Source organism: Mesoplodon bidens, assembly GCF_964165515.1.
Source record: "Mesoplodon bidens genome assembly, chromosome: 4".
NCBI lineage: Eukaryota > Metazoa > Chordata > Mammalia > Artiodactyla > Ziphiidae > Mesoplodon > Mesoplodon bidens.
The window spans coordinates 169,851,616-169,876,520 of record NC_138160.1 but is presented as its reverse complement, the minus strand read 5'-3'; the positions used below and the strand labels follow the sequence as shown (position 1 = coordinate 169,876,520).

Below are 24,905 nucleotides of genomic sequence, written 5' to 3'. Positions count from 1 at the left end.
TCATTTGTATCATTTTTTTTTTAGATTCCATATATAATGGCTATCATACAGTATTTCTCTTTCTCTGTCTGACTTACTTCACTCAGTATGACAATCTCTAAGTCTGTCCATGTTGCTGCAAATGGCATTATTTCATTCTTTTTAATGGCTGAGTTATATTCCATTGTATACATGTACCACATCTTCTTTATCCATTCCTCTGTCGATGGACATTTAGGATGCTTCCATGTCTTGGCTACTGTAAACAGTGCTGCAATGAACACCGGGGTGAGTGCATCCTTTCAGACCATGTTTTCCTCCAGATACATGCCCAGAAGTAGGATTGCAGGGTCATATAGTAGCTCTATTTTTAGTTTTTTAAGGAAATTCCATACTGTTCTCCATAGTGGCTGTATCAATTTACATTCCCACCAACAGTGTAGGAAGGCTCCCTTCTCTCCACACCCTCTCCAGCATTTATTATTTAGAGATTTTTTCATGATAGCTGTTTTGACTGGTGCGAGGTGATATCTCATTGTAGTTTTGACTTGCATTTCTCTAATAATTAGTGATATTAAACATCTTTTCATGTGCCTCTTGCCCATCTATCTGTATGTCTTGTTTGGAGAAATGTCTATTCAGGTTTTCTGCACATTTTTTGATTGGGTTGTTTGTTCTGATGATATTAAGCCTCATGAGCTATTTTCTCCCAATCTGTGGGTTGTCTTTTTATTTTCTTTATGGTTGCCTTTGATGTTCAAAAACTTTTGAGTTTAATTAGGTCTCATTTGTTTATTTTTGTTTTTATTTCCATTATTTTGGGAGATGGATTGAAAAAGATATTGCTGCGATTTATGTCAGAGAGTGTTCTGCCTATGTTTTCCTCTAGGAGTTTTATAGTGTCCAGTCTCACATTTAGGTCTTTAATCTATTTTGAGCTTATTTTTGTGTAAAAGAGTGATCTAATTTCATTTTTTTACATGTAGCTGTCCAGTTCTTCCCACACCATTTGTTGAAGAGACTGTCTTTCCACCATTGTGTAGTCTTGCTTCCTTTGTTGTAGATTAACTGATGCAGCATTCTTTATAATAGCCAAGACGTAGAGGCAACCTAAGTGTCTGTTGATGGATGAATGGATAAAGAAGATGTGATACACACACACACACACACACACACAGAGAATGGAATATTATTCTTCTATAAAAAGGAAATCCTGCCACTTGTGACAACATGGATGAACCATGAGGGCATTAGGTTAAGTGAAATAAGTCAGAGAGAGGAAGACCAGTTCTGTATGATCTTACTTATATGTGGAATCTAAAAAAATACTGAACTCATAGAAACAGTTAAAGGGTACAAACTTTCATTCATAAGGTGAATAAGATCTGAGTATCTAATCTACAGAATGGTGACTATAGTTAACAATACTGTACAATATACTTAAAGTTTCTAATAGAGTAAATCTTAGAAATTCTTAACATACACATACACACACACACACACACACAGGTAAATATATGAAGTGATGAAAGTGTTAACTAACCATATTGTGGTAATCATTTTGCAATACATACACATAACAAATCATCACACTGTACACCTTAAACTCACACAATGACATATGTCAATTATATCTCAGAAAAGCTGGAAAAATCTATATTGTTTACCAGGGTAACTGTGAACTGAAATGAGATATGTAAAAGCTCCTTTGTAAAACTTAAACTTTCTAAAAGTCTAAAGAGTTATCATGTTTTTTTTAATTAATTAATTTATTTTTGGTTACGTTGGGTCTTCATTGCTGTGCGAGGGCTTTCTCTAGTTGTGATGAGCGGGGGCTGCTCTTCGTTGCTGTGCACGGGCTTCTCATTGAGGTGGCTTCTCTTGTTGCAGAGCATGGGCTCTAGGCATGTGGGCTTCAGTAGTTGTGGCATGCGGGTTTCAGTAGTTGTGGCACATGGGCTTAGTTGCCCCGCGGCATGTGGGATCTTCCAGACCAGGGCTCGAACCTGTGTCTCCTGCATTGGCAGGTGGATTCTTAACCACTGCGTCACCAGGGAAGTCCAGGAGTTATCATGTTAATTTTTAAATATTCATGTCAAAAAGAATATTCATGTCAGAATTATACTTTAATTACATGGAACACTTGGATGCTGCCTGTGTCCTTAGGCATCATCGGTTCTTCAAAATAAGAAGGCCTTGTTTACTACTATGAGGGTTGTGAAAGGCGCAAGTGACATAACATCAGTGCAAGTGCTTTAACCATGTACAATTATGATTATTTAAAATTCCAGTCAAATTCTACCACAAAAAAATGCTCTTACCACAAAAATTCATTAGTAGGACACAGCAACATACTTTTTTCAAAATATCCTTACATCAACGATTTGAAACAACCAAAGAATTTGAACTTTGAAGAACATTATTCTCTAAACTGTGTCATGAGTTACATAAATGCAAAGTTATCCGAGAGATATCTACATAAAAACAATCATCAAAATCCCTTGGACCAATTTCATTAAATAGTTCTTTATGGCAAAGATCTAATGTGAAAATAATGATGATTTGGAAATACAAGTATGCAATCAGGTTCTTCAAAAAGTGCATATAAATTTAATTATCCCCCGAAACTATTTTTTGAAATGGGCAAAAATACCAGCAACATGTCATAAATGCAGTATTTCTGCTCAGAGCAGTGATTTAGAGTTCCATGGCTCGCCAAGGCTAGAGTTCCTCCCAAAGACTGAGAGTATCCACAAAGCAGTCAAGCTAGTCATTATCTAGAATGCTGGTTATAAAATCATCAGCTTCCAATTGTTTGATAGGATTAAATAGGAAAACACTGCAAAGAATTGAGAGAGAAAAAGGATTTGAAATCCTACTCCACCTCAAAGGACCTCTCTGTGTGACCTCTGAAAGGAAATGGGTTATGAAATAGATGCTTTAGCCCAGTCAACAGGGTAGGTGACTGAATCGTCAAGAAGGATGCTGAAACTGTGGCCTAGAAAAGCACCAACATTGTAAAACAGGTCAGCACAGGAAAGAGAATAAAAAAATACATACACCAATTTTGCTCATCATATGCCCTTCAGCAAGAATATAAAATAAATTTGAAACAATGAAAATAGTCCCTCAAAATAAAAAACATTCCACCAATCCACACTCTATGAATGTTTTAACTAATGCAGAGGCCACTTTTACTCTGAAATGAATTGCAGAGATAACATTTGTGAAAGGCAAAGGCAATAAGGACATCCCGTGTTATGCTGCTATCTCCACCTATTTTTCCAAGCCTGTTGCAGCTATTTGCACCAATTCCATATAATAAAGTCCCAAAATAGCCCTTGGTCTCCTTCCAGACTCTTAGTATCTTCCTTTTATTGCTAGATTACTGCTTCCCTACACATCCCTCCCAGGGACTTAGGGATGACACTAAGAGGGTGGCCGCATGACTGAGGGAAGACACTGTGAGCACCTCCCTCCACCAAATTTGGCACACTAGCACAACCTTTGCAGGACTTGTGGTCTGGATGTGAACCAGGGTAGGAGACCTTTGCCCAAGGAGAACCTTAAAGCCAAGTTCAGTCAAACTGGATTGTCAGAAAAACTTACAGCTTTCAATTTCCAAGGTGCAGTTTTGTTCATCCAGTGGGTACCGCCTCAGGTCCATCATGCAGGCAGCTGTGGTTGTGATTCTAGAAGAGAAATATCAATGATACATGCTGTTAGCTGGTCCATGACTGAGCTGGAAAAATTAAATCTAAGTCTCAAAGAAGACAGCACTGGGCCTATAGGAGACTGATTTAGCATAAACTCTAACAAAAAGAAAAAGAGTGCTACAACTTTGGATAACCATTTTCCTTGATGAGCCTCATGATGCTTTGTAAATTAAACAGAGTGGACTAAATCAGTATTCTCCCAAGATGTGGTCCATTACCTACGTGGTACCCAAATCACCTGGGAACGTTTGTTAAACAGGCAGTTCCCATCCTCCAGAAGGTCTTGGGGGTGGGATGAGGCCATCCCAGGACTCTAGTTTACAAGCATCAAAGGTGATTGAGAAAACCAACATGGATATTACTCTTGCACTCACACTTGTTTTCTCCTCCCCTTCTCAAGACCCTAAAGTCAAACCTTCCAACAATCTTGGCTTTGGTCCATCATTTTTGACCTTTCTATACATAGTGTGGTGCTTTGCAAGTGTATTAGTATAACACACAATATGCCTTTCATCTGTCACCTGATTTGCTCTGTCCTGAATAATCTGATATTCTCAAGGCCTGTTGGAGAGCTTCCTCCTATCGGTTGGCAGAGTTATTTATTTAGGACACACTGTACCTTTATTAATTTATCAGGGACAAATGAATATGTCTCTTTAATGTCTTTATATTTCTCTGTCACCATTTTTCACTAATCTCACTTTTCACTAAATGAAGGCCTGCTAGAAAGAGCCAAAAAACATACAGCCCTAAATGGTTTATCAATTTGGTTTCTGATCAATAAGGCAGCACAATGTTATGAAAAAGCAGAAGTTTTAAAACACAACAGATATAGGTTTGGATTCTAATTCTGCCTCACTAACTGTGATTCACATCCAGATGGTTAATATCTCCTAACCAACCTTAGTTTCTTTGTCTGTAAAAAGGGGGCCTTCTTAACAACAACAGTAATGATAGCTTAACAGAGTTTCTGTATGAACTAATAGAATAATTTATGTAAAGAATATAAAAGAGTCCCTACACATAATAGGCCCTTCATATCTGCTGGAAAAAACTAAGAGGAGGGGCTTCCCTGGTGGCGCAGTGGTTGAGAGTCCACCTGCCGATGCAGGGGACACGGGGTCGTGCCCCGGTCCGGGAAGATTCCACATGCTGCGGAGCGGCTGGACCCATGAGCCATGGCCGCTGAGCCTGCGCGTCTGGAGCCTGTGCTCCGCAAAGGGAGAGGCCACAATAGTGAGAGGCCCACGTACCACAAAAAAAAAAAAAAAAACTAAGAGGAGAAACTGATGTTAAATTTGACCAGCTTTGGCTTACTCTGCTCCTAGAGGTACTATACTGTGTGTTGGAAACAGAGAAATAAGATGCAGATCCAGCTTGGGAGAAACAATCCATAGTTAGACCTTTTTCATTAGAAGGTCTTGGGCAGAGCTTAGACAAGTAGTCCAGGTGGACTGAATCTCGGAAATTCCTTAGTTAGGTGTGAGAGTCCTACTCCTCAGTTGTAGGATGGAAATACCTAAATGTCTTAATGTAAGTAGTTCATGCCTCTTTAGTTTGATTACTTCTTCATTAAGGCTTGTGCTCTGTTAATTTTTGTTTTCCTCTTTAGGGATAAGTGAGCATCCTAGGGGTGATGTTCATCCTGGGTTCCTTGCTCTCGGTCACCAGGAGATGGCTACTCTGCCTCAACTCCTTTCCACCTCCACTGCCTTCCTCAGTGTCTATGGTCCCACTGCCTCACTTCCATGTTACTATAGTATCTTGGTCTCCTAGCCTCTCCATTTGCCTCCCTACTAACTATAATTCATACAACAGTCAGATGTTTTAAAACCATAGATCAGATTTTATCCCTCCTCTTTAAAATTTTCAGTGGCTCTTCCAAAAACTCCAGTCTTGGCTATGGCTTATTGTGCCCTGAATAATCTCACCCTTCTCTCCCAATATTTTCTCATACCAAGTCCTCACTCACTATTTCCAGCCTTCACATTTGTTCTCTCTGCCTAGAACATGTGTCCCCCCCGATACTCACAGAGCTTTTTTTTCCGATCCTTTAGCTCAAAAATCAACTTCTCTGAAAGGCCTTTCCTAAGCAGCCCACCCAAAGTGGCTGCCTTAACTAATGCTCCATCTTAGCTGTTTATTTCCTTCAAGGAATTACTACAATCTGAAATTATCTTGCTTATTTCTTTTCTTGTAATAACTATTTTTCCCAGTAAAATTTAAGCTGTTTAAAGACACAGACTTTTTTCTATTTACTGTAAGGGAATCAAAAAGTATCTGTTGAAAGGATAAATACATGAATTATACAGAGTCAAGCAGTTGGTTTTGCTGTGCGTAAATCTTTTATTTGGAGGATTATTTTATTGCATCATTTCTCTTTTTTTAAACTTACAATGTGTCTTAGGTTTTCGGGATTCTTTTTGTATTTTTAACAGTAAGTAAATTTTAATCCACTTAATTAGCATTACATAACTAGTACCAGCGTTTATCTTAGTATCGAACTGATTGTTTTTCCTTTCAGTGGGACTGATCAAATACCTATATTTTATAAATTCTAAAAATTATATAAAAATTAACATTCACATTTACTCAGTGTTAAAAAAAGACAATTTATTTTGGCTATGTGATACTTGGCTAAATTTTTCACTGGTCCACTGATTTTTTTCAAAGTGTAGATCCAACCTGAATTACCACTAACATACAGGAAACTGAATTGTGTAGAAGAGAAGTATTCAAAGGAAATATAATTAGGTGCATAGTAGGCATACCAAATTCTCATGCCATTTATGAAAAATAGCAGACGCAATCTCCATCTTGAGACACTAGAGAAAATCAACTTCATTTGATAGAATGAACACAAAAGACATGAAAGGTACAAGAGCATACATACTATAAAAAAGGAGAGCTATAAATAGATGACTGACTGTGTAAGTGAGGTGAAATTTGCAATTGCTACTACAGGTTGTAGTTTACACTTTCTGCTGATGCATATTCATGGCAACTAACATCTGTGAACACTAGTACTGTGAGCAAGAAAAATAAATTGACTAATTCTATTGCAGAAGCAATTGAGTTTCTACTCATGTTTTAAAAATGAAGTATTATGAAAGTGTTTTTCTCACATCAACAACATTCATATTCACACCAATGTTTTACTGTTTTTAATGCTATAGTATACTTTGTAAAACTAAAAAATATATAAAAATGTTTTCTAGTAGATGTTTATAAGCATTTGTATCTCCTGTTGGATTAAAACAGAAACTGTAGCCAAAATAATCCATTTGGAATCCTGATCATACAAACCAGGATGAGTGACCTGAGATAAGTCACTTACATTTCTCCTGAAACCCTGAACTAAAAACTTGCCATCCTGCTTTGTTGTGAGATGATAAAAATAGAAAAAAACTGTAACATTTAATATTCTGCATCTTTTGTTTTTACTCACTGCTAATGAGTAAATACAGTGATAACTCATTTAGCCAGTGGTTACTTGGTAGTGTGCATATGTATATGTTTGTATACATGAAGAAATGTAGAATACCCACAAACTTATTTTATAAGCAAAGCAGAGCCATAATATATGATATATAAATATTCAAAAGAGTCATCATGCCATACGTATATACGAAATTCTTATTAACAACTTTTAAGACAAAGTACTGATGTATAACAAATCTGCATATTTTCTAGGTGTTTTGTGAGATCAGGAACAATTTTTGCCTTATTTCTATCTCAAAAACCTTGCCAGGTGTTGGCATATGTCAATAACCCAAGATTAAGATAATAAAAATAATAATAACAACAACATAAAACAAACAAAGACAGCCATGGTCAAAAGTATTCCCAAACTGAGGATTTTGAAGTAATTCTCTAGATTAAGTGACTGATTTAATTTATATAAAAAATTCTCAAGCAAATTTAAAAGTCAAAATCATCCTTACAGAAGAAGCTACCCTGAAGTGAATCTTACTCAGAAAAGCTCAACAATCAACATCAAAATCTATTCTCGGGGACTTTCAGATTTGTAACAGGGTTGTTTCTCTAAGAATAAGTCAATAAAACAAACATACTTAAAGGGTTTTCATGAACATGCCTTTCTGAATCCTGATAAAGATCCTTAATGGGCCTTAAATTACACAACATCACTCCTAGGAGTCTTTGAAGTGAAGCTAGTAACTCATTAGGCAGGCACCCTGATTAAGTTTCAAGACCATTGTGAAATATATGAAGACAGTTCTGTTTTCAATCAAAGGAAACAGTCAAGGATACCCACAAAATTTACCTCATTTATCTGTAGCAAATCTTCCATAGTTAAAAGTGGAAATGCATCTTCTTTGGGGCTGAATACTGTGGCATGAAGAGACCCACCTTTGGGGAATGCTGATTATTCTGACTGGGCTAAGAGATTTTTAGATAATTTTTTATTCCTCAGCCATTGGGCACTGTCATCCAAAAATGATTTATGTCATAAAATACCGACATAGTGCAAGAAAACTAAATATGTAAAATAAAATAAGAGTCACTAAAGGCATGCATAAAACCAAGAAATACAACAACTATGCCAGCATTTCATATCAAAGCCATAATAGATATTTTATGGGGTCATTACCTGAGATTTACTGATACTACTACAGCATTCCAAGTTTGAATATGACCAAAGACAGTTATTAAGTAATAATAAATGCCTCTGCCACTCAGCCAATAGGATATAACTCAGAATCATCAATGTGACACACTTGGGGTCTTTCAGCAGATTCTTCAAGAGGGACTTCAGAAGCTAGAATACATGGTTAAACATGTGCCTTAACATGTGAAACCTTGTTAGGATTTCAACCAGAGATTAACGAAAAGTGACTCTGGACTTTTACTTTGTTTGATTTCTTTATCTAGACAACCATCCAGCTATTCCACACAAAAAAATTTGTTTTCAGCATCTTTGTATATTTTTTAAGAAAGTCAGCTGCTTTATCCTCAACTATATTCAAAACATATTGTTCTAATTCACCACACGTTTTTCCTTTGTTCAAAATGTACATTTACCTAAAAGCACAACTTATTCTAATTACAAGGAATAAAGGAACCCCCTGGTATTAGTATGCAGGATTAATAGAGAAAAATTAGGATGTTAAAAAAAGGTCAGTTATCAAAAAATACATTGATACATATTTTGTGAGCTGTAAAACAAACATTAAAGACTTCAGCTCTGGGGGAAAATTCCAATTACTGAATTTAAGCATTAGAGGATGAACTGAAATTTCAAAAAGTTCTAAAGAGCTCATCTGAGTTATTTCCCACAAAGGTATTTAAATTTTTTGTTTTAATACCTCCAAGAAGACTTGACATTATTTTGTATCTTACAACTATTTTAGCTGGGAAACTAATTTCTCACATATATCCGCTCTTGTGATATGCTCTTGCTTTTTGTAGAGTAGATAGAACATCTACTGTACGGTTTAGGTGACTTCACCTCTGGCAAGCTCGATAATAATAAACATAACTCAAATTAATTGACCACTTACTATATTCCAGACACAATCTAGTGTTACTGAAATGTATCAGCTCATTTAACATGAGGAGTGTCCTATTACTATTCCCATTTTACAGATAGGAAAACTGAGGGAGGGCAGACAGAAGAAGTGAGAAGAACTACAATCCTGCAGCCTGTGGAATGAAAACCACATTCACAGAAAGACAGACAAAAGGAAAAGGCAGAGGACTATGCACAACATGAAGGAACAAGATAAAAACCCATAAAAACACCTAAAGAAGTGGAGATAGGCAATCTTCTAGAAAAAGAAGTCAGAATAATGATAGTGAAGATGATCCAGGACCTCGGAAAAAGAATGGAGGCAAAGATCAAGAAGATGAAAGAAATGTTTAACAAAGACCTAGAAGAATTAAAGAACAAACACCTAGAAGAATTAAAGAACAAACACCTAGAAGAATTAAAGAACAAACAAACAGAGATGAACAGTACAATAACTGAAATGAAAACCACACTAGAAGGAATCAATAGCAGAATAACTGAGGCAGAAGAACGGATAAGTGACTGGGAAGACAGAATGGTGGAATTCACTGCCACGGAGGAGTGAATAAAGAATAAAGAAAAAAGAAAGAAAAGAAATGAAGACAGCCTAAGAGAGCACTGGGACATTAAACATACCAACATTCGCATTATACAGGTCCCAGAAGGAGAAGAGAGAGAGAAAGGACCCAAAAATATTTTTGAAGAGATTATAGTGAAAAACTTCCCTAACATGGGAAAGGAAATATCCACCCAAGTCCAGGAAGCACACAGAGTCCCAGGCAGGATAAACCCAAGAGAAATATGCCAAGACACATAGTAATCAAATTGACAAAAATTAAAACCAAGAAAAATTATTGAAAGCAGCAAGGGAAAAAAGACAGATAACATACAAGGGAACTCCCACAAGGTTAACAGCTGATTTCTCAGCAGAAACTCTAGAAGCCAGAATGGAGTGGCATGATACACTTAAAGTGATGAAAGGGAAGAACCTACAACCAATATTACTCTACCCAGCACAGATCTCACTCAAATTCCATGGAGAAATCAAAAGCTTTACAGACAAGCAAAAGCTAAGAGAATTCAGCACCACCAAACCAGCTCTACAACAAACGCTAAAGGAACTTCTCTAAGTGGGAAACACAAGACAAGAAAAGGACCTACAAAAACAAACACAAAACAATTAAGAAAATGGTAATGGAAACATACATATTGATAATTACTGTAAATGTCAAAGGATTAAATGCTCCAACCAAAAGACACAGGCTTGCGGACCAGATACAAAAACAAGACCCATATATATGCTGTCTACAAGAGACCAACTTCAGACCTAGGGACACATACAGACTGAAAGTGAGGGGATGGAAAAGGATATTCCATGCAAATGGAAATCAGAAGAAAGCTGGAGTAGAGTAGCCATACTCATATCAGATGAAATAGACTTTAAAATAAAGAATGTTACAAGAGACAAGGAAGGACACTACATAATGACCAAGGGATCAATCCAAGAAGAAGATATAACAATTACAAATATATATGCACCCAACATAGGAGCACCTCAATACATAAGGCAACTGCTAACAGCTCTAAAAGAGGAAATCGACAGTAACACAATAATAGTGGGGGACTTTAACACTTCACTTACACCAAAGGACAGATCATCCGAACAGAAAATTAATAAGGAAACACAAGCTTTAAATGACACAATAGACGAGATAGATTTAATTGATAGTTATAGGACATTCCATCCCAAAACAGCAGATTACACTTTCTTCTCAAGTGTGCATGGAACATTCTCCAGGATAGATCACATCTTGGGTCATAAATCAAGTATCAGTAAATTTAAGAAAATTGAAATCATATCAAGCATCTTTTCAGACCACAATGCTATGAGATTAGAAATGAATTACAGGGGAAAAAAACGTAAAAACCACAAACACATGGAGGCTAAACAATACGTTACTAAATAACCAAGAGATCACTAAAGAAATTAAAGAGAAAATTTTAAAAATACCTAGAGCCAAATGACAATGAAAACACGACAACCCAAAACCTATGGGATACAGCAAATGGCAGTTTTAAGAGGGAAGTTTATACCAATACAATGCTACCTTAACAAACAATGAATATCTCAAATAAACAATCTAACCTTACACCTAAAGAAATTAGAGAAAGAAGAACAAACAAAACCCAAAGTTAGCAGAAGGAAAGAAATCATACAGATCAGAGCAGAAATAAATGAAATAGAAACAAAGAAAACAATAGCAAAGATCAATAAAACTAAAGGCTGGTTCTTTGAGAAGATAAACAAAATTGATAAACCATTAGCCAGACTCATCAAGAAAAAGAGGAAGAGGACTCAAATCAATAAAATTAGAAATGAAAAAGAAGTTACAACAGACACTGCAGAACTACAAAGCATCCTAAGAGACTACGACAAGCAACTCTATGCCAATAAAATGGACAACCTGGAAGAAATGGACAAATTCTTAGAAAGGTATAACCTTCCAAGACTGAACCACGAAGAAACAGAAAATATAAACAGACCAATCACAAGTAATGAAATTGAAACTGTGATTAAAAATCTTCCAATAGGGGCTTCCCTGGTGGCGCAGTGGTTGAGAGTCCGCCTGCCGATGCAGGGGACACGAGTTCGTGCCCCCATCCGGGAATATCCCACATGCCACGGAGTGGCTGGGCCCGTGAGCCATGGCCGCTGAGCCTGCGTGTCTGGAGCCTGTGCTCTGCGACGGGAGAGGCCACAGCAGTGAGAGGCCCGTGTACCGCCAAAAAAAAAAAAAAAAAAAAAATCTTCCAATAAACAAAAGTGCAGGACAAGACGGCTTCACAGGTGAATTCTATCAAACATTTAGAGAAGAGTAACACCCATCTTTCTCAAACTCTTGCAAAAAATTTCAGAGGAAGGAACACTCCCAAACTCATTCTATGAGGCCACCATCACCCTGATACCAAAACCAGACAAAGATACTTCAAAAAAAAAGAAAATTAGAGACCAATAGCACTGATGAATATAGATTGAAAAATCCTCAACAAAATGCTAGCAAACAGAATCCAACAATACATTAAAAGGATCATACACCATGATCAAGTGGGATTTATCCCAGAGATGCAAGGATTCTTCACTATATGCAAATCAATGTGATACACCATATTAACAAACTGAAGAATAAAAACCATATGATCATCTCAATAGACGCAGAGAAAGCTTTTGACAAAATTCAACACCCATTGATGATAAAAACTCTCCAGAAAGTGGGCACAGAGGGAACCTACTTCAACATAATAAAGGCCATATAGGACAAACACACAGCAAACATCATTCTCAATGATGAAAAACTGAAAGCATTTCCTCTAAGATCAGGAGGAAGACAAGGATGTCCACTCTCACCACTATTATTCAACATAGTCCTGGAAGTCCTAGTCATGGCAATCAGAGAAGAAAAAAAAATAAAAGGAATACAAATTGGAAAAGAAGAAGTAAAACTGTCACTGTCTGCAGATGACACGATACCATACATAGCGAATCCTAAAGATGCCACCAGAAAACTACTAGAGCTAATCAATGAATTTGGTAAAGTTGCTGGATACAAAATTAATGCACAGAAATCTCTTGCATTCCTCTACAGTAATGATGAAGAATCTGAAAGATAAATTAAGGAAACACTCACATTTACCATTGCAACAAAAAGAATAAAATATCTAGGAATAAACTTACCTAGGGAGACAAAAGACCTTTATGCAGAAAAGTATAAGACACTGATGAAAGAAATGAAAGATGATACCAACAAATGGAGAGATATACCATGTTCTTGGATTGGAAGAATCAATATTGTGAAAATGACTGTACTACCCAAAGCAATCCACAGATTCAATGCAATCCCTATTAAATTACCAATGCATTTTTTACAGAACTAGAACAAATCATCTTAAAATTTGTATGGAGACACAAAAGACCCCGAAGAGCCAAAGCAGTCTTGAGGGAAAAAAATGGAGCTGGAGGAATCAGATTCCCTGACTTCAGACGATACTACAAAGCTACAGTAATCAAGAAAATATGGTACTGGCACAAAAACAGAAATATGGATCAATGAACAGGATAGAAAGCCCAGAGGTAAACTCACACACCTATGGTCAACTAATTTATGAGAAAGGAGGCAAAGATATACAATGGAGAAAAGACAGTCTCTTCAATAAATGGTGCTGGGAAAACTGGACAGCTGCATGTAAAAGAATGAAATTAGAATACTCCCTAACACCATACACAAAAATAAACTTAAAATGGATTACAGACCTAAATGTAAGACCAGGCACTATAAAACTCTTGGAGGAAAACATAGGAAGAGCAGTCTTTGACATAAATCACAGCAAGGTCTTTTTTGATCCACCTTCCAGAGTAATGGAAATAAAAACAAAGATAAACAATTGGGACCTAATGAAACTTCAAAGCTTTTGCACAGCAAAGAAAACCATAAACAAGATGTAAAGACAACCCTCAGTATGGGAGAAAATATTTGCAAATGAATCATCAGACAAAGGATTAATCTCTAAAATTTACAAGCAGCTCATGAAGCTCAATATCAAAAAAACAAACAACCCAATCCCAAAATGGGCAGAAGACCTAAATAGACATTTCACCAAAGAAGACAAACAGATGGCCAAGAGGCACATGAAAAGATGCTCAACATCACTAATTATTAGAGAAATGCAAATCAAAACTTCAATGAAGTTATCACCTCACACCTCACAGTCAGAATGGCCATCATCAGAAAATCTACAAACAACAAATGCTGGAGACGGTGTGGAGAAAAGGGAACCCTCTTGCACTGTTGATGGGAATGTAAATTGATACAGCCACTATGGAGAACAGTATGGAGGTTCCTTAAAGAACTAAAAATAGAATTACCATATGACTCAGCAATCCCACTACTGGGCATATACCCAGAGAAAACCATAATTTAAAAGACACATGCACCCCAATGTTCTTTGCAGCACTATTTACAATAGCCAGGTCATGAAAGCAACCTAGATGCCCATCGACAGACAAATGAATAAAGAAGTTGTGGTACATACATGCAATGGAATATTACTCAGCCATATAAAGGAACAAAACTGGGTCATTTGTAGAGACGTGGATGCATCTAGAGACTGTCATACAGAATGAAGTAAGTCAGAAAGAGGAAAACAAATATTGTATATTAACCTATATATGTGGAACCTAGAAAATGGTACAGATGAACTGGTTTGCAGAGCAGAAACTGAGACACAGATGCAGAGAACAAATGTATGGACACCAAGGGGGGAAAGTGGCGGGTGGTGGGGGTGGTCGTGTGATGAACTGGGTGATTGCGATTGACATGTATACACGATGTGTATTAAATGAATGACTAATAAGAAAAAAAATTAATAAATTCACATTTAAAAATAAATAAATAAATAAATGCTGGAGAGGGTGTGGAGAAAACGGAACCCTCTTGCACTGTTGATAGGAATATAATTGATACAGCCACTATGGAGAACAGTATGGAGGTTCCTGAAAAAACTAAAAATACAACCCAGCAATCCCACTACTGGGCATATACCCTGAGAAAACCATAATTCAAAAAGAGTCATGTACCACAATGTTCATTGCAGCTCTGTGTACAATAGCCAGGACATGGAAGCAACCTAAGTGTCCATTGACAGATGAATGGATGAAGAAGATGTGGCACATATATACAATGGAATATTACTCAGTCATAAAAAGAAACGAAATTTAGTTATTTGTAGTGAGGTGGATGGACCGTAGTGTCTGTCATACAGAGTAAAGTAAGTCGGAAAGAGAAAAATATCCTATATTAACGCATATATGTGGAATCTAGAAAAATCATACAGATGAACCGGTTTGCAGGGAAGAAATAGAGACACAGATGTAGAGAACAAACGTATGGACACCAAGGGGGGAAAGCAGAGGCGGGGGGTGGAGGTGGGATGAATTGGGAGACTGGGATTGACATGTATACACTTATATGTATAAAATAGATAACTAGTAATATCCTGACATAAAAAAATAAATAAAATAGAATTCAAGAAAAAAATTTGAAAAAGAAAACTGAGGCACAGATGGGTACAGTGATTTTCTCCAAAAGTCACAGAGGGAGTGGTGGACTTGAGATTTAAATCGAGGATGGTTGTCTCCAGAGCCCAGGTACTTAACTACCAGGCTATCACTAACTAGCTAGTTGACCTTGATGAAGTCATTTAGCTTCTCTGGAGGACTGGCCGATTTCTTATATCCCAAATGAGCTTGGAAATTCTATAATGCTATGTAAATACATTACATGTTCAGTGACCCTGTATATTTTGTAATTTTGTTTTACCCACACATTCAAATGCTGTATTTCACAGCTGTTCATTCGGTTTTAGTCAATTATGTAGATTAGCCCACCCCAGACAAGCAAATACAGGCCTTTCCCCTAGGAGTCCCACTTAATATTCTCTCCTGATCAAAGGTCTCCCTCAGCATTTTTCTTCCAGCATATGCTCTTGATTTACCTCCACAGAAGCCTTCTGTTTAATGAAAATCTCCAATACTCATGCAAAACTGTTTTTAAAAACTCTTTACAAGTCTTCATGTAGAGTCACGTGGGCTACTATGCTCAACTTTGTAATCACCAAAAACAGTAAGATTGCTAGCAATCATGCTCCCATTTGATAAATCGTGCCTTTCAGATTAGAGCTATTTGTACTCTTCTGCAGCTGTTTGGCTTTCTGTGAGTCCTCGCTTTTCTGGAATCTTATTCTCTGTAAAGATACCCTGCTCATTAAAGGAGACACAGGTTTCTACTACAAACTCAGGGATTATCATGAATGACATTTCCTTCAGTAACACGCCTATGGAATCCAAACAGCAGTATCTAACATAATCTCATTTTGTAAGCATATAAATCCTAATCGAACAACCTATGAATAGATACAGGCATACCAATTTGTAGTCAGTCCCTTGTTTACCAAGATTCCCCACATTACATTCCTGGTGGTCTCATCCACATATCCTATGCTTATCTCACAATGAGAATATCCTCTCTTCTTTCTAGGTTGTATCTTAAAGGGAGCCTGACCCTGAGAAAAAGCAATCTATTTTTTTTTCTACTTTTGGACTCACACCCTAACAACTGAAATCTGGCTTCAGATCACTGTAAGAGATTTAATTCTACCAGAGCCACTTACCAACTGGACAGATATATTGCCAGGACTCTAATTATTTCAACAGGGTGTTTTTGGTTTTTTTTGGGGGGGGTTTGTTTTCACACTTTAAAACAATGTTTAGATATGTCAGATACTTTTCGTTGCATTCGATATTTAAAATATTTTATTTTGATTTATGATGCATCAGAGACATACCATTTCAGAATAAGTTCATCAACTTTATTCCAGTCCTTTAATTTTCTTTTTTTTTTTTTAACAAAAGCAGTGGCTCAGAGACACTGACTTCTAGCTGGTCAGTGACTGACTGAGGTGACATCCTCAGCTGGATCTGCTGTCACTTCTGCATCCAGTCCAGTATTAATTTAAAATGTAAACCCCACGTGCTGGAGGTCTTCCTTTGTCTCTCCAGCTCCACCCTCCATCCTTAATGGCCAGACTAGACTGCATCGACTTAAAAACCACCACCCTGGTTCTCTGGCTTCAGGTTGGATTTGGCCAACAGGGAGCAGACCAGGAGTCTGGGAGAGGGGGAGAGTGAGAGATCAGGGGAAGTGTACCCCAGGCCCCATACAGAGGAACTTGTATACAGGTCCCCTGACCATTCCCTCTTCTCCAAGTCTGGGATGCGAGGGAGCAGATGGTAACCTGCTGATCCTATCTCTGAGAGGGAGGGGGCGCTGTTCCTTCTCTTTGTAAATCACCCTTTTATTACATTCATCTCAAATTATCCCATTTTCACTATGCCATCTGTTTCCTGTTGGGCCCCTGACTGATAGAATATATTATAGAAATGTATTTAAAATCTGAAGTTTCTCTAGCTAGGCTGTCCAAAAAATTCGAAGCATTCCATTTCTGGGTGTTTTGTCTTGGGATTTTAGGGATGAGAGGATGAAGTTTCCTTCCACCTTAAATGAACTGCCTCCTTCCTATGATTCCAGTCTCAGTTCTCTGTAGCCCACCCAAAAAGCGTTCTCCCTCCACCTTAGCTAAAGCAGCCTGTCGTCCCCTACCATGGGTCACTGTCTCATCTCATTTTATTTCCTTCATAATACTTATCACTATCTTAATTTAGTCTGTGTATGCACTGGCTTATTCATCATTCTCTGTCTCCCTAGTAGACTGAGTCTACATTAAGTTGGGTTTCTACGAAGCAGACACTGAAGGATGCTCACCAGGGGTCACCACCTGTGAAAGGAAGGGAGAAGAAGCAGGACTGGACAAAGGAAGATGCTGATGCAGTATGCTGGCCCGAAAACACAGAAGTTCTGCTGGGAGTACTGCCACCAGAGTCACTCACATGAGACTGAAATGACCTTTAAACCACCCCCGTCCTCTACCATCACTACACACACACACCTTCCTTGAGTGGCTTGCATCTCATGTCTGAGGAGAAGATACAATGAATTAAAAGGTCACCGGGAAACATGGTCTGAGGTTGATCCAGGCCTCGACATGCCCTCACACATACATATTTTCCCTGCAGTGCATGGTTGCAACTGGGATAACCTGAATTACTGCTGCTGTAAATTTGTAAACACAAAACATAAATTACTCAGAGTTGCCTCCTGTCACATACTGGCAACTCAGGTTGTACTTCCGACTCTAATAAAAGCCACCAACAGTGCCGTCACAGACTTATCTGCCACTCTGATCTCTAATGGCAAAAGATGTCCACCTCAATGGCATTTTTGTTATTTAAGTCTTTTACATAAAACAGGCAGCAAATATGTGGGAAAATGTTTCACATCATTAGAAACCACACATTGTGTTAAAAACTTATACAGTGCTCTATGTCAATTATATCTCAGTGGAAATGGAAGAAAAAAATTAAAAATAAATAAAAAGCATAATACAAAATAAAAAAGTGAGAACAATATAAATTAAACCATGAGGATTATTACCTATGTAATCAGCAAAAAATTAAAGACATTATAATATTCAGTGCTACAGATGCTGCAGGGAAACAGACCCTCTCACACATGCTGCCAGTAGAATTATAAATCAGAACACTTTCAGGATGGTATTGTAATAGAGAAGAATGGCCAGCATAGTGTTTGGTGATCTTCTGTAAGACTGGGATACACAGGGGCACAGAGGTCAAGAACAGAGGCCTTGGCAATGAGTAGTCCTGGGCCCACATCTTGACTCTGCCTGTTGCTGTGTGACCCTGAGCCGACACATAAAGAGAAGCTGCTATACTAAAAGGTCCTTTTGAATGCTGGACAATTATTTCTTCAGAATTCTATGGAAGCATGACCCTAAGCATCTCACCAAAAAGCAATGACTTTCTTCTGACTTGTAAAAATCATCTCATTTCTTCAGAAGCTTTTAGCTACTTAGGATGAAGTTTTGAAGTGGGGGGCAGGGGGTGCCTGTGGATCACAGAGCCCCTTATAGGTGAAGACTAATTAAAACAAAAAAATTAGAAGCTAATAGAAACGATATATTTGAAAAGTTACCCCTAAAACACATCTGTAATACAGGGTAGTTTGAAAAAACAAGAAGAAAAGAAAAAACAAATTGCCTTGGACCCAAATGATGATGCACTAAATAGGAACCTTAACAGAGTAAATAAAGAACTGAAGCAGAATAAAGTGAATCATTTAAAAAAACCTGGGGCTCATTTTAAAGAAAACTTTCAAAGAAACAGAAAAGCCTCACAAAAAAAGATTATACACACATATGTTGAAAATGACAGGGCTTCCCTGGTGGCGCAGTGGTTGAGAGTCCGCCTGCCAACGCAGGGGACACGGGTTCGTGCCCTGGTCCGGGAGGATCCCACATGCCGCGGAGCGGTTGGGCCCGTGAGCCATGGCCACTGAGCCTGCGCGTCCGGAGCCTGTGCTCCACAACGGGAGAGGCCACAACAGTGAGAGGCCCGCGTACCGCAAAAAAAAAGAAAAGAAAATGACAGACAATTTACAATACAGGTCACTAAAATATTACAGCACATCACAAAAAGGTAAAAATGAAGACAAGCACATCCAATTCCTGGATGAAAATTGAAAATAGAAGATATCATAAGGAAAAGGTGTGTAACAGTCTTTCTATATGGATAATTTCATTTCCTCCAACCTGGGAGATGGGAACAGGGTTGGAAGAATAAGAAGATGGACAGCCAAGTTAAAGAATGGCTACTCTGTCAATACTTTCCCCAGCTTGCCTAGTCTCTCTGTCTCTCTGTTAGTTTCTCTCTCTAGAAAAAAAGTATGGAAAAATGGCTTCATAATTCAATAAAATGTTACTGAGTATTAAACCCTGAAAATTAATTGTTTAACAAATAGCTGAGTGAGCTCTGCTGTTCCAGCTGGAGAAGAGAACAGACTGATAGATGTAATAAGAGCCTCTATTTTTACAGAGAGCTCAAGGGAGAGATGATCTGCTGTTCACATGGTCCAAACAGGAAGCTATGGTCATAAATTCTAACATGAAGGACATGGAGGATTTAGGTTAAATAGAAAGATGACTTGGCTGATAGTGAAGGCTATAAAATCATGAAATGGCTCCCCGGGGTGGATGGTAGATTTCCCTTTCTGGAAATGATGTGTAAAGAAGAGGATCATCTGTCAGGATGATGGAGGGGGGCCTAAGCACGGTATCAGGATGGTCTGGGTGACAGTCTGCATTTTCTGGTTCACTAAAGCAGCCTCTATAATTTCCAGCAACTAAAGCAAATGTCTAAATCCCTTACAGCCTGGGCACACCTTTGCTAATTTGGCTTGTAATGGATTTTAGCTTAATAAAACAGACAATAACTTGAGGAGTTGCTAAATGTAATTAAATAACTGAAGAGGTGTAATACAACCTATAAACATTAAAGTATTTCAACACACAATGACAACCAGGTCCAGGTAAAGATGTATTTCTGTCAGGTAATTACTAACAGAATTGTTTAGGACGCAGAGGACTGGGATGCAACATTAAACGTTGGTTATCACTTTCATGTTTAGCATTCACATTAGTTAAGGCGTTTGTGGTGGTGTAACACCATAATGTCACTAATGAGTAATTATGTCTAGAGCAATTACTTTTTAAGTGATTAAGATGCATTGTATTGCTGTGACCCAACTGACTTTATATTTGCTTTCTCAATAGCTTCCTTGTCTTCCCTACCACCCCCCTTCCTGAAGCATATTAGACTGTCTTTTTCTCACAGGAAAAGAATAGACTAATAATTACCAAATGCATACTGTTCCTGAGAGAAATACAATGCAACAAGCTAATGTCTGCTAATTCTTAAGCTACCATTAATGAGTTGAAGAGAGTATCAGGATTTTGAGTTGGATAATATATACATTTAAAACCTAAAATTTACAAGTTTGTCATCATTTGGTCAATGAGTGAGAGAAAGGTATTAAGCCTCTGAATTGTAATATACCTGAATGATAATAAAGGTGTTGAACAATATTAATTTATCCACAGAGAGCTTACATTCTGCATGGTGTTTACTAAGCCCCATAGAAGATATTTAATAAAATTATTAAGATACAGTCTTCGGCCTTAAGAACCTTAAAATCAAAGCCCAGATACAAGCTAAACTGATGTAGGAAGACATTAGCTTTGTCATCCTGGATCGCAACTAAAGCAAAGGCCTTAATCTCTTTGAGCCTCTTTGAGCCTCAATACTATTTTTTTAAATAAATTTATTTATTTATTTATTTATTCATTCATTCATTCATTTATTTATTTATGGCTGCATTGGGTCTTCATTGCTGTGCATGGGCTTTTCTCTAGTTGCGGCGAGCAGGGGCTACTCTTCATTGTGGTGCACGGCCTTCTCATTGCAGTGGCTTCTCTTGTTGCAGAGCACAGGCTCTAGGCACGTGGGCTTCAGTAGTTGTGGCTCGTGGGCTCTAGAGCACAGGCTCAGTAGTTATGGTCCATGGGCTTAGCTGCTCCACGGCATGTGGGATCTTCCCGGACCAGGACTCTAACCTGTGTCCCCTGCATTGGCAGGAGGATTCTTAACCACTGTACCACCAGGGAAGTCCCAAGCCTCAATACTATTAATAGCATAACAACAATATGAGCAACTACCACTTAGAATGGATGTAAGGACTTAATGCATAGAAATTGTTTATCATGGCTTAAACATTCTTACAAACTTTAGCTCTAAATATAAAAAATAATTATATATTTATTTATATTTATTATGATTAGTCATATGTGTTAAGTATGAATAATTTGTGTCATAAGATCTCTGATAGTGGACATAATTGGAAGCTGAAGGAGTCACTGCAGAGGAAATGAGCTATTGGCTAGGTGATGAAGGATGGGCAAGATTTTGCTAGATCTAGTGTAAGGGAGGGTTTTCCATCCAGCACCGAACAGTGTGAGCACATGCCCAGAGCCAAGGACATATGAGTAAAATGGCTACAGAAACTTGAGTGGTAAGAAAATTTGTTGAGATTTGTTGAGACCTGGTGAAAGGCTGATGAAGGCAAACAGTGGTTGACCTTAAGCCCAGGTCACCTAGTTTATATTTTATCTATTGAAAACCGCAGAGCACAGTATGACATAATATGAAACAAAGTGCTAATATTATAATTTACTTAAATCTGATTGATGAGTCAAAAACTCAGATGCCCAGAGGGTCAGGCTTATGGCCTCCGTACTGTAAGGAGTAGACTCTACCTAAGACAACAGGGAATGGTGGGAATCAGGGTCAAATGGAAAAAACATACTCTGTCAGAACAAGGAAAAAACATACTCTGTCAGAACAAGGTACCAATGTCTCAGCTTCAGTTACTTGTTGCCATGTGGGTAATAAGGCCCAGTGTTTCCGACCTTCAGATTTTTAAAATGATAACTAGGAAATATAAATATTAAAATGAAATGTGCGGGCCTCCCTGGTGGCGCAGTGGTTGAGAGTCCGCCTGCCGATGCAGGGGATGCGGGTTCGTGCCCCGGTCTGGGAGGATCCCATATGCCGCGGAGCGGCTGGGCCCATGAGCCATGGCCGCTGGGCCTGCGCGTCCGGAGCCTGTGCTCCGCAACGGGAGAGGCCACAACAGTGAGAGGCCCGCATACCGCAAAAAGAAAAAAAAAAAAAAATGAAATGTGCTTAATTTTTAAAAGTACCATGTTAGTCAACGAAAATACTTGTATGAATTGGGTATGTCCTGAGGGCTGATGGTAGGCAGCCCTTGATATCATGTGATTTTATAAATGAGGAAAGCAAGTCTCTGAGACATGGAGTGATTCACTATAATTGACACAGAGAGTGAGTTACATGCAGTGCTGGGATCTGAACCAACGGAAACTTTATCCAAGATTAAACTAGAACTCACTGGAGGTTAAGGCTTTATTCCAGTTAGTGTGGAACAGGGTGAGCAGGTGCCCAGAGCCAGGACAGCTGTGAGGTTTCAGTGCAACCTTCATTTCACTAATAGATGTCTTCACATTTCAGATTATTTTTCATTACACCCTCAAAGGAAACAGTTTAGCAGATGAACACAAGTCAAAATAAAATTTTTAAAAAAACAAGTGTGAGTGTGGGTTTTCTTTTCTTGGTTTCAGTGCAGTAGAGAGGAAAGAACATGTCCTGGGGAGTCACGCAGCCATTTAGACCTGGGTGCAGACACCGCTGTTCACCATTTCCTAGGTATGCCGCTTGAGGAGGTCATTCTGCTTGCTTTTAAAATGAAAATAACGATGTCTAGCATATAGAGTTTCTGGAGGATAACATGGAATTGTATAACTTGATGACATGCTATCACATACAAGGAAGAGTGATAATGTCTTGAAACTTCGTTTTAAACACTGATTGAAGCAAGTCAGGAGAGAACGATTTAACAATTAGGAACGGATGTTCTGATATGAGCATTTCCAGTCAACTTCCCTGGGAAGCATAAGTTCAAACTCAGCAATAGTAATAACCAATTAAATTATTAATATACTATTCTACCATTCACATAATATAGGTCAGTGAAAATTTCAGACCATGGTAAAGCAGAAATAAGTAAGGACGAGTTAGATATGGTATTGTTATTAAGATTAATTGCTTTTATGATGCACTACAGGATAGAAGAATTGTGAGTTAAAGTCAGTTTTCACAGTGTGAGGAAATGAGTTACTGAAAATTTTCAAGAAAATTAATGAGTTGAAGAAATAAGCAAGATTTTTAACAGAACAGGAGAGTTCTCCTGGATTTACAACTGTGACTTCGAAATACACAAAATTAACATTTTTGGAAAAGAGGTGGGATAGTATTTGGAACCAGTCTTGGATTCACATCTGGACCTGGCATTTCTAGCTCTGCAACCCTGTGGGTGTTATTAATTCTTCTCTCAGTTTCCTTTTCTGTAACATGTGGATAAAAATGTCTGTTTTAAAGCAGTGCTGATGGGAAATCAAATAAAATGATGTCCATGAAGCATTTAGAGCAAATCACTTGCACATCCTCAGTGTTCAGTATATGGTACCTGTTCTTACCATCGCTGTTATAATCTCTTTTAAGATTCTGAATGAGGTCAAGAGGAAAACGGTGAAATATTTTGAATGAGATCAAAGGAAAAAAGGAAGCAATTAAAAATAATATTGCAAAAAATATTGCAATTAATGCTTTGGACACATGGATGGTATGATGGCTTTTTATATTAAAAGTAACATAATTTATGTCAAGTCTAGAACAACAAATTCATATTTACACCTTCCTCTTACATAATGTTGGGAATGCTCCATCAAATAGTAGCTTCCATGACAACAGGGGACACATAAGTATACGTTTTGGGTCTCTCATAACAATTAGTAAAATATCCTGCAAAAACTATGCAGGCAAACCACTTAACAATGTAAAGCAGTTTCCAGATTTCCTCTGTACAGCCTTTATACTTCTTTCTCTAATAATGGGGCTTTTAAGAGATGCAAAGGAATGAGACAGGTAACACGTCCATCCTCAGATTCATTTGAAAATAAATACCTAAGATTAGTCATTTCCTAAGGTGAATGTCCAATCAATTTTCTCAATTCTGGAAAACACTATTTTATGTTTAAAGCATAATTAGTGTAATATTTGAAATATGTAGCTATTGAACTGGTACCATTTATAAGACTGGTGTTCATTAATTATGAAATATTTAATAAAAATTTGGGGATTGCTCTATCTGTCTGAAGAACTGGACCATGTTATATATAGAATACGTTATATTAGAATAACACTTTGTAGGGGCCAAACTATCAGATTGGTCAGCACATGGCTTTGAAAATGTGAGTCTGAATGCCTTTAAGAAGGATGTGCATTTTCCAGTTTCTCTAAGTGCCCATCCTTCCCTATGACACCTTTCCAGGTTCTCTTCATTTAGTAGTCTGCCCAGCCCCAATGGATATCTGAGTTTGTGACCCTGGCTCGCAGATACTTGATCTGCCGCATAGCAGATACCAGTAGTCCAAAAGCAGAATCATTACAAGCTTTCAAATATATTTGTCCAATCAGCACTCTTTTTCATATGAACATAAGAGTTTATTGGAATTAGATG

At 37.8% G+C, this 24,905-nt stretch overlaps 1 protein-coding gene across 2 annotated transcripts in view; it reads right to left on the bottom strand.

Annotated features, from left to right (window-relative positions):
- The window catches only part of GABRB2 (gamma-aminobutyric acid type A receptor subunit beta2), a gene marked incomplete at both ends in the record, with an annotated part of 288,520 nt that overhangs the window by 147,394 nt on the left and 116,221 nt on the right, over nt 1-24,905 (bottom strand). For both annotated transcript variants that reach the window (XM_081231212.1, XM_081231213.1), the window contains one exon: nt 3,589-3,671. In XM_081231212.1, coding sequence (XP_081087338.1) covers nt 3,589-3,671 — 83 coding nt within the window. The remainder of the gene's footprint in view (nt 1-3,588; nt 3,672-24,905) is intronic.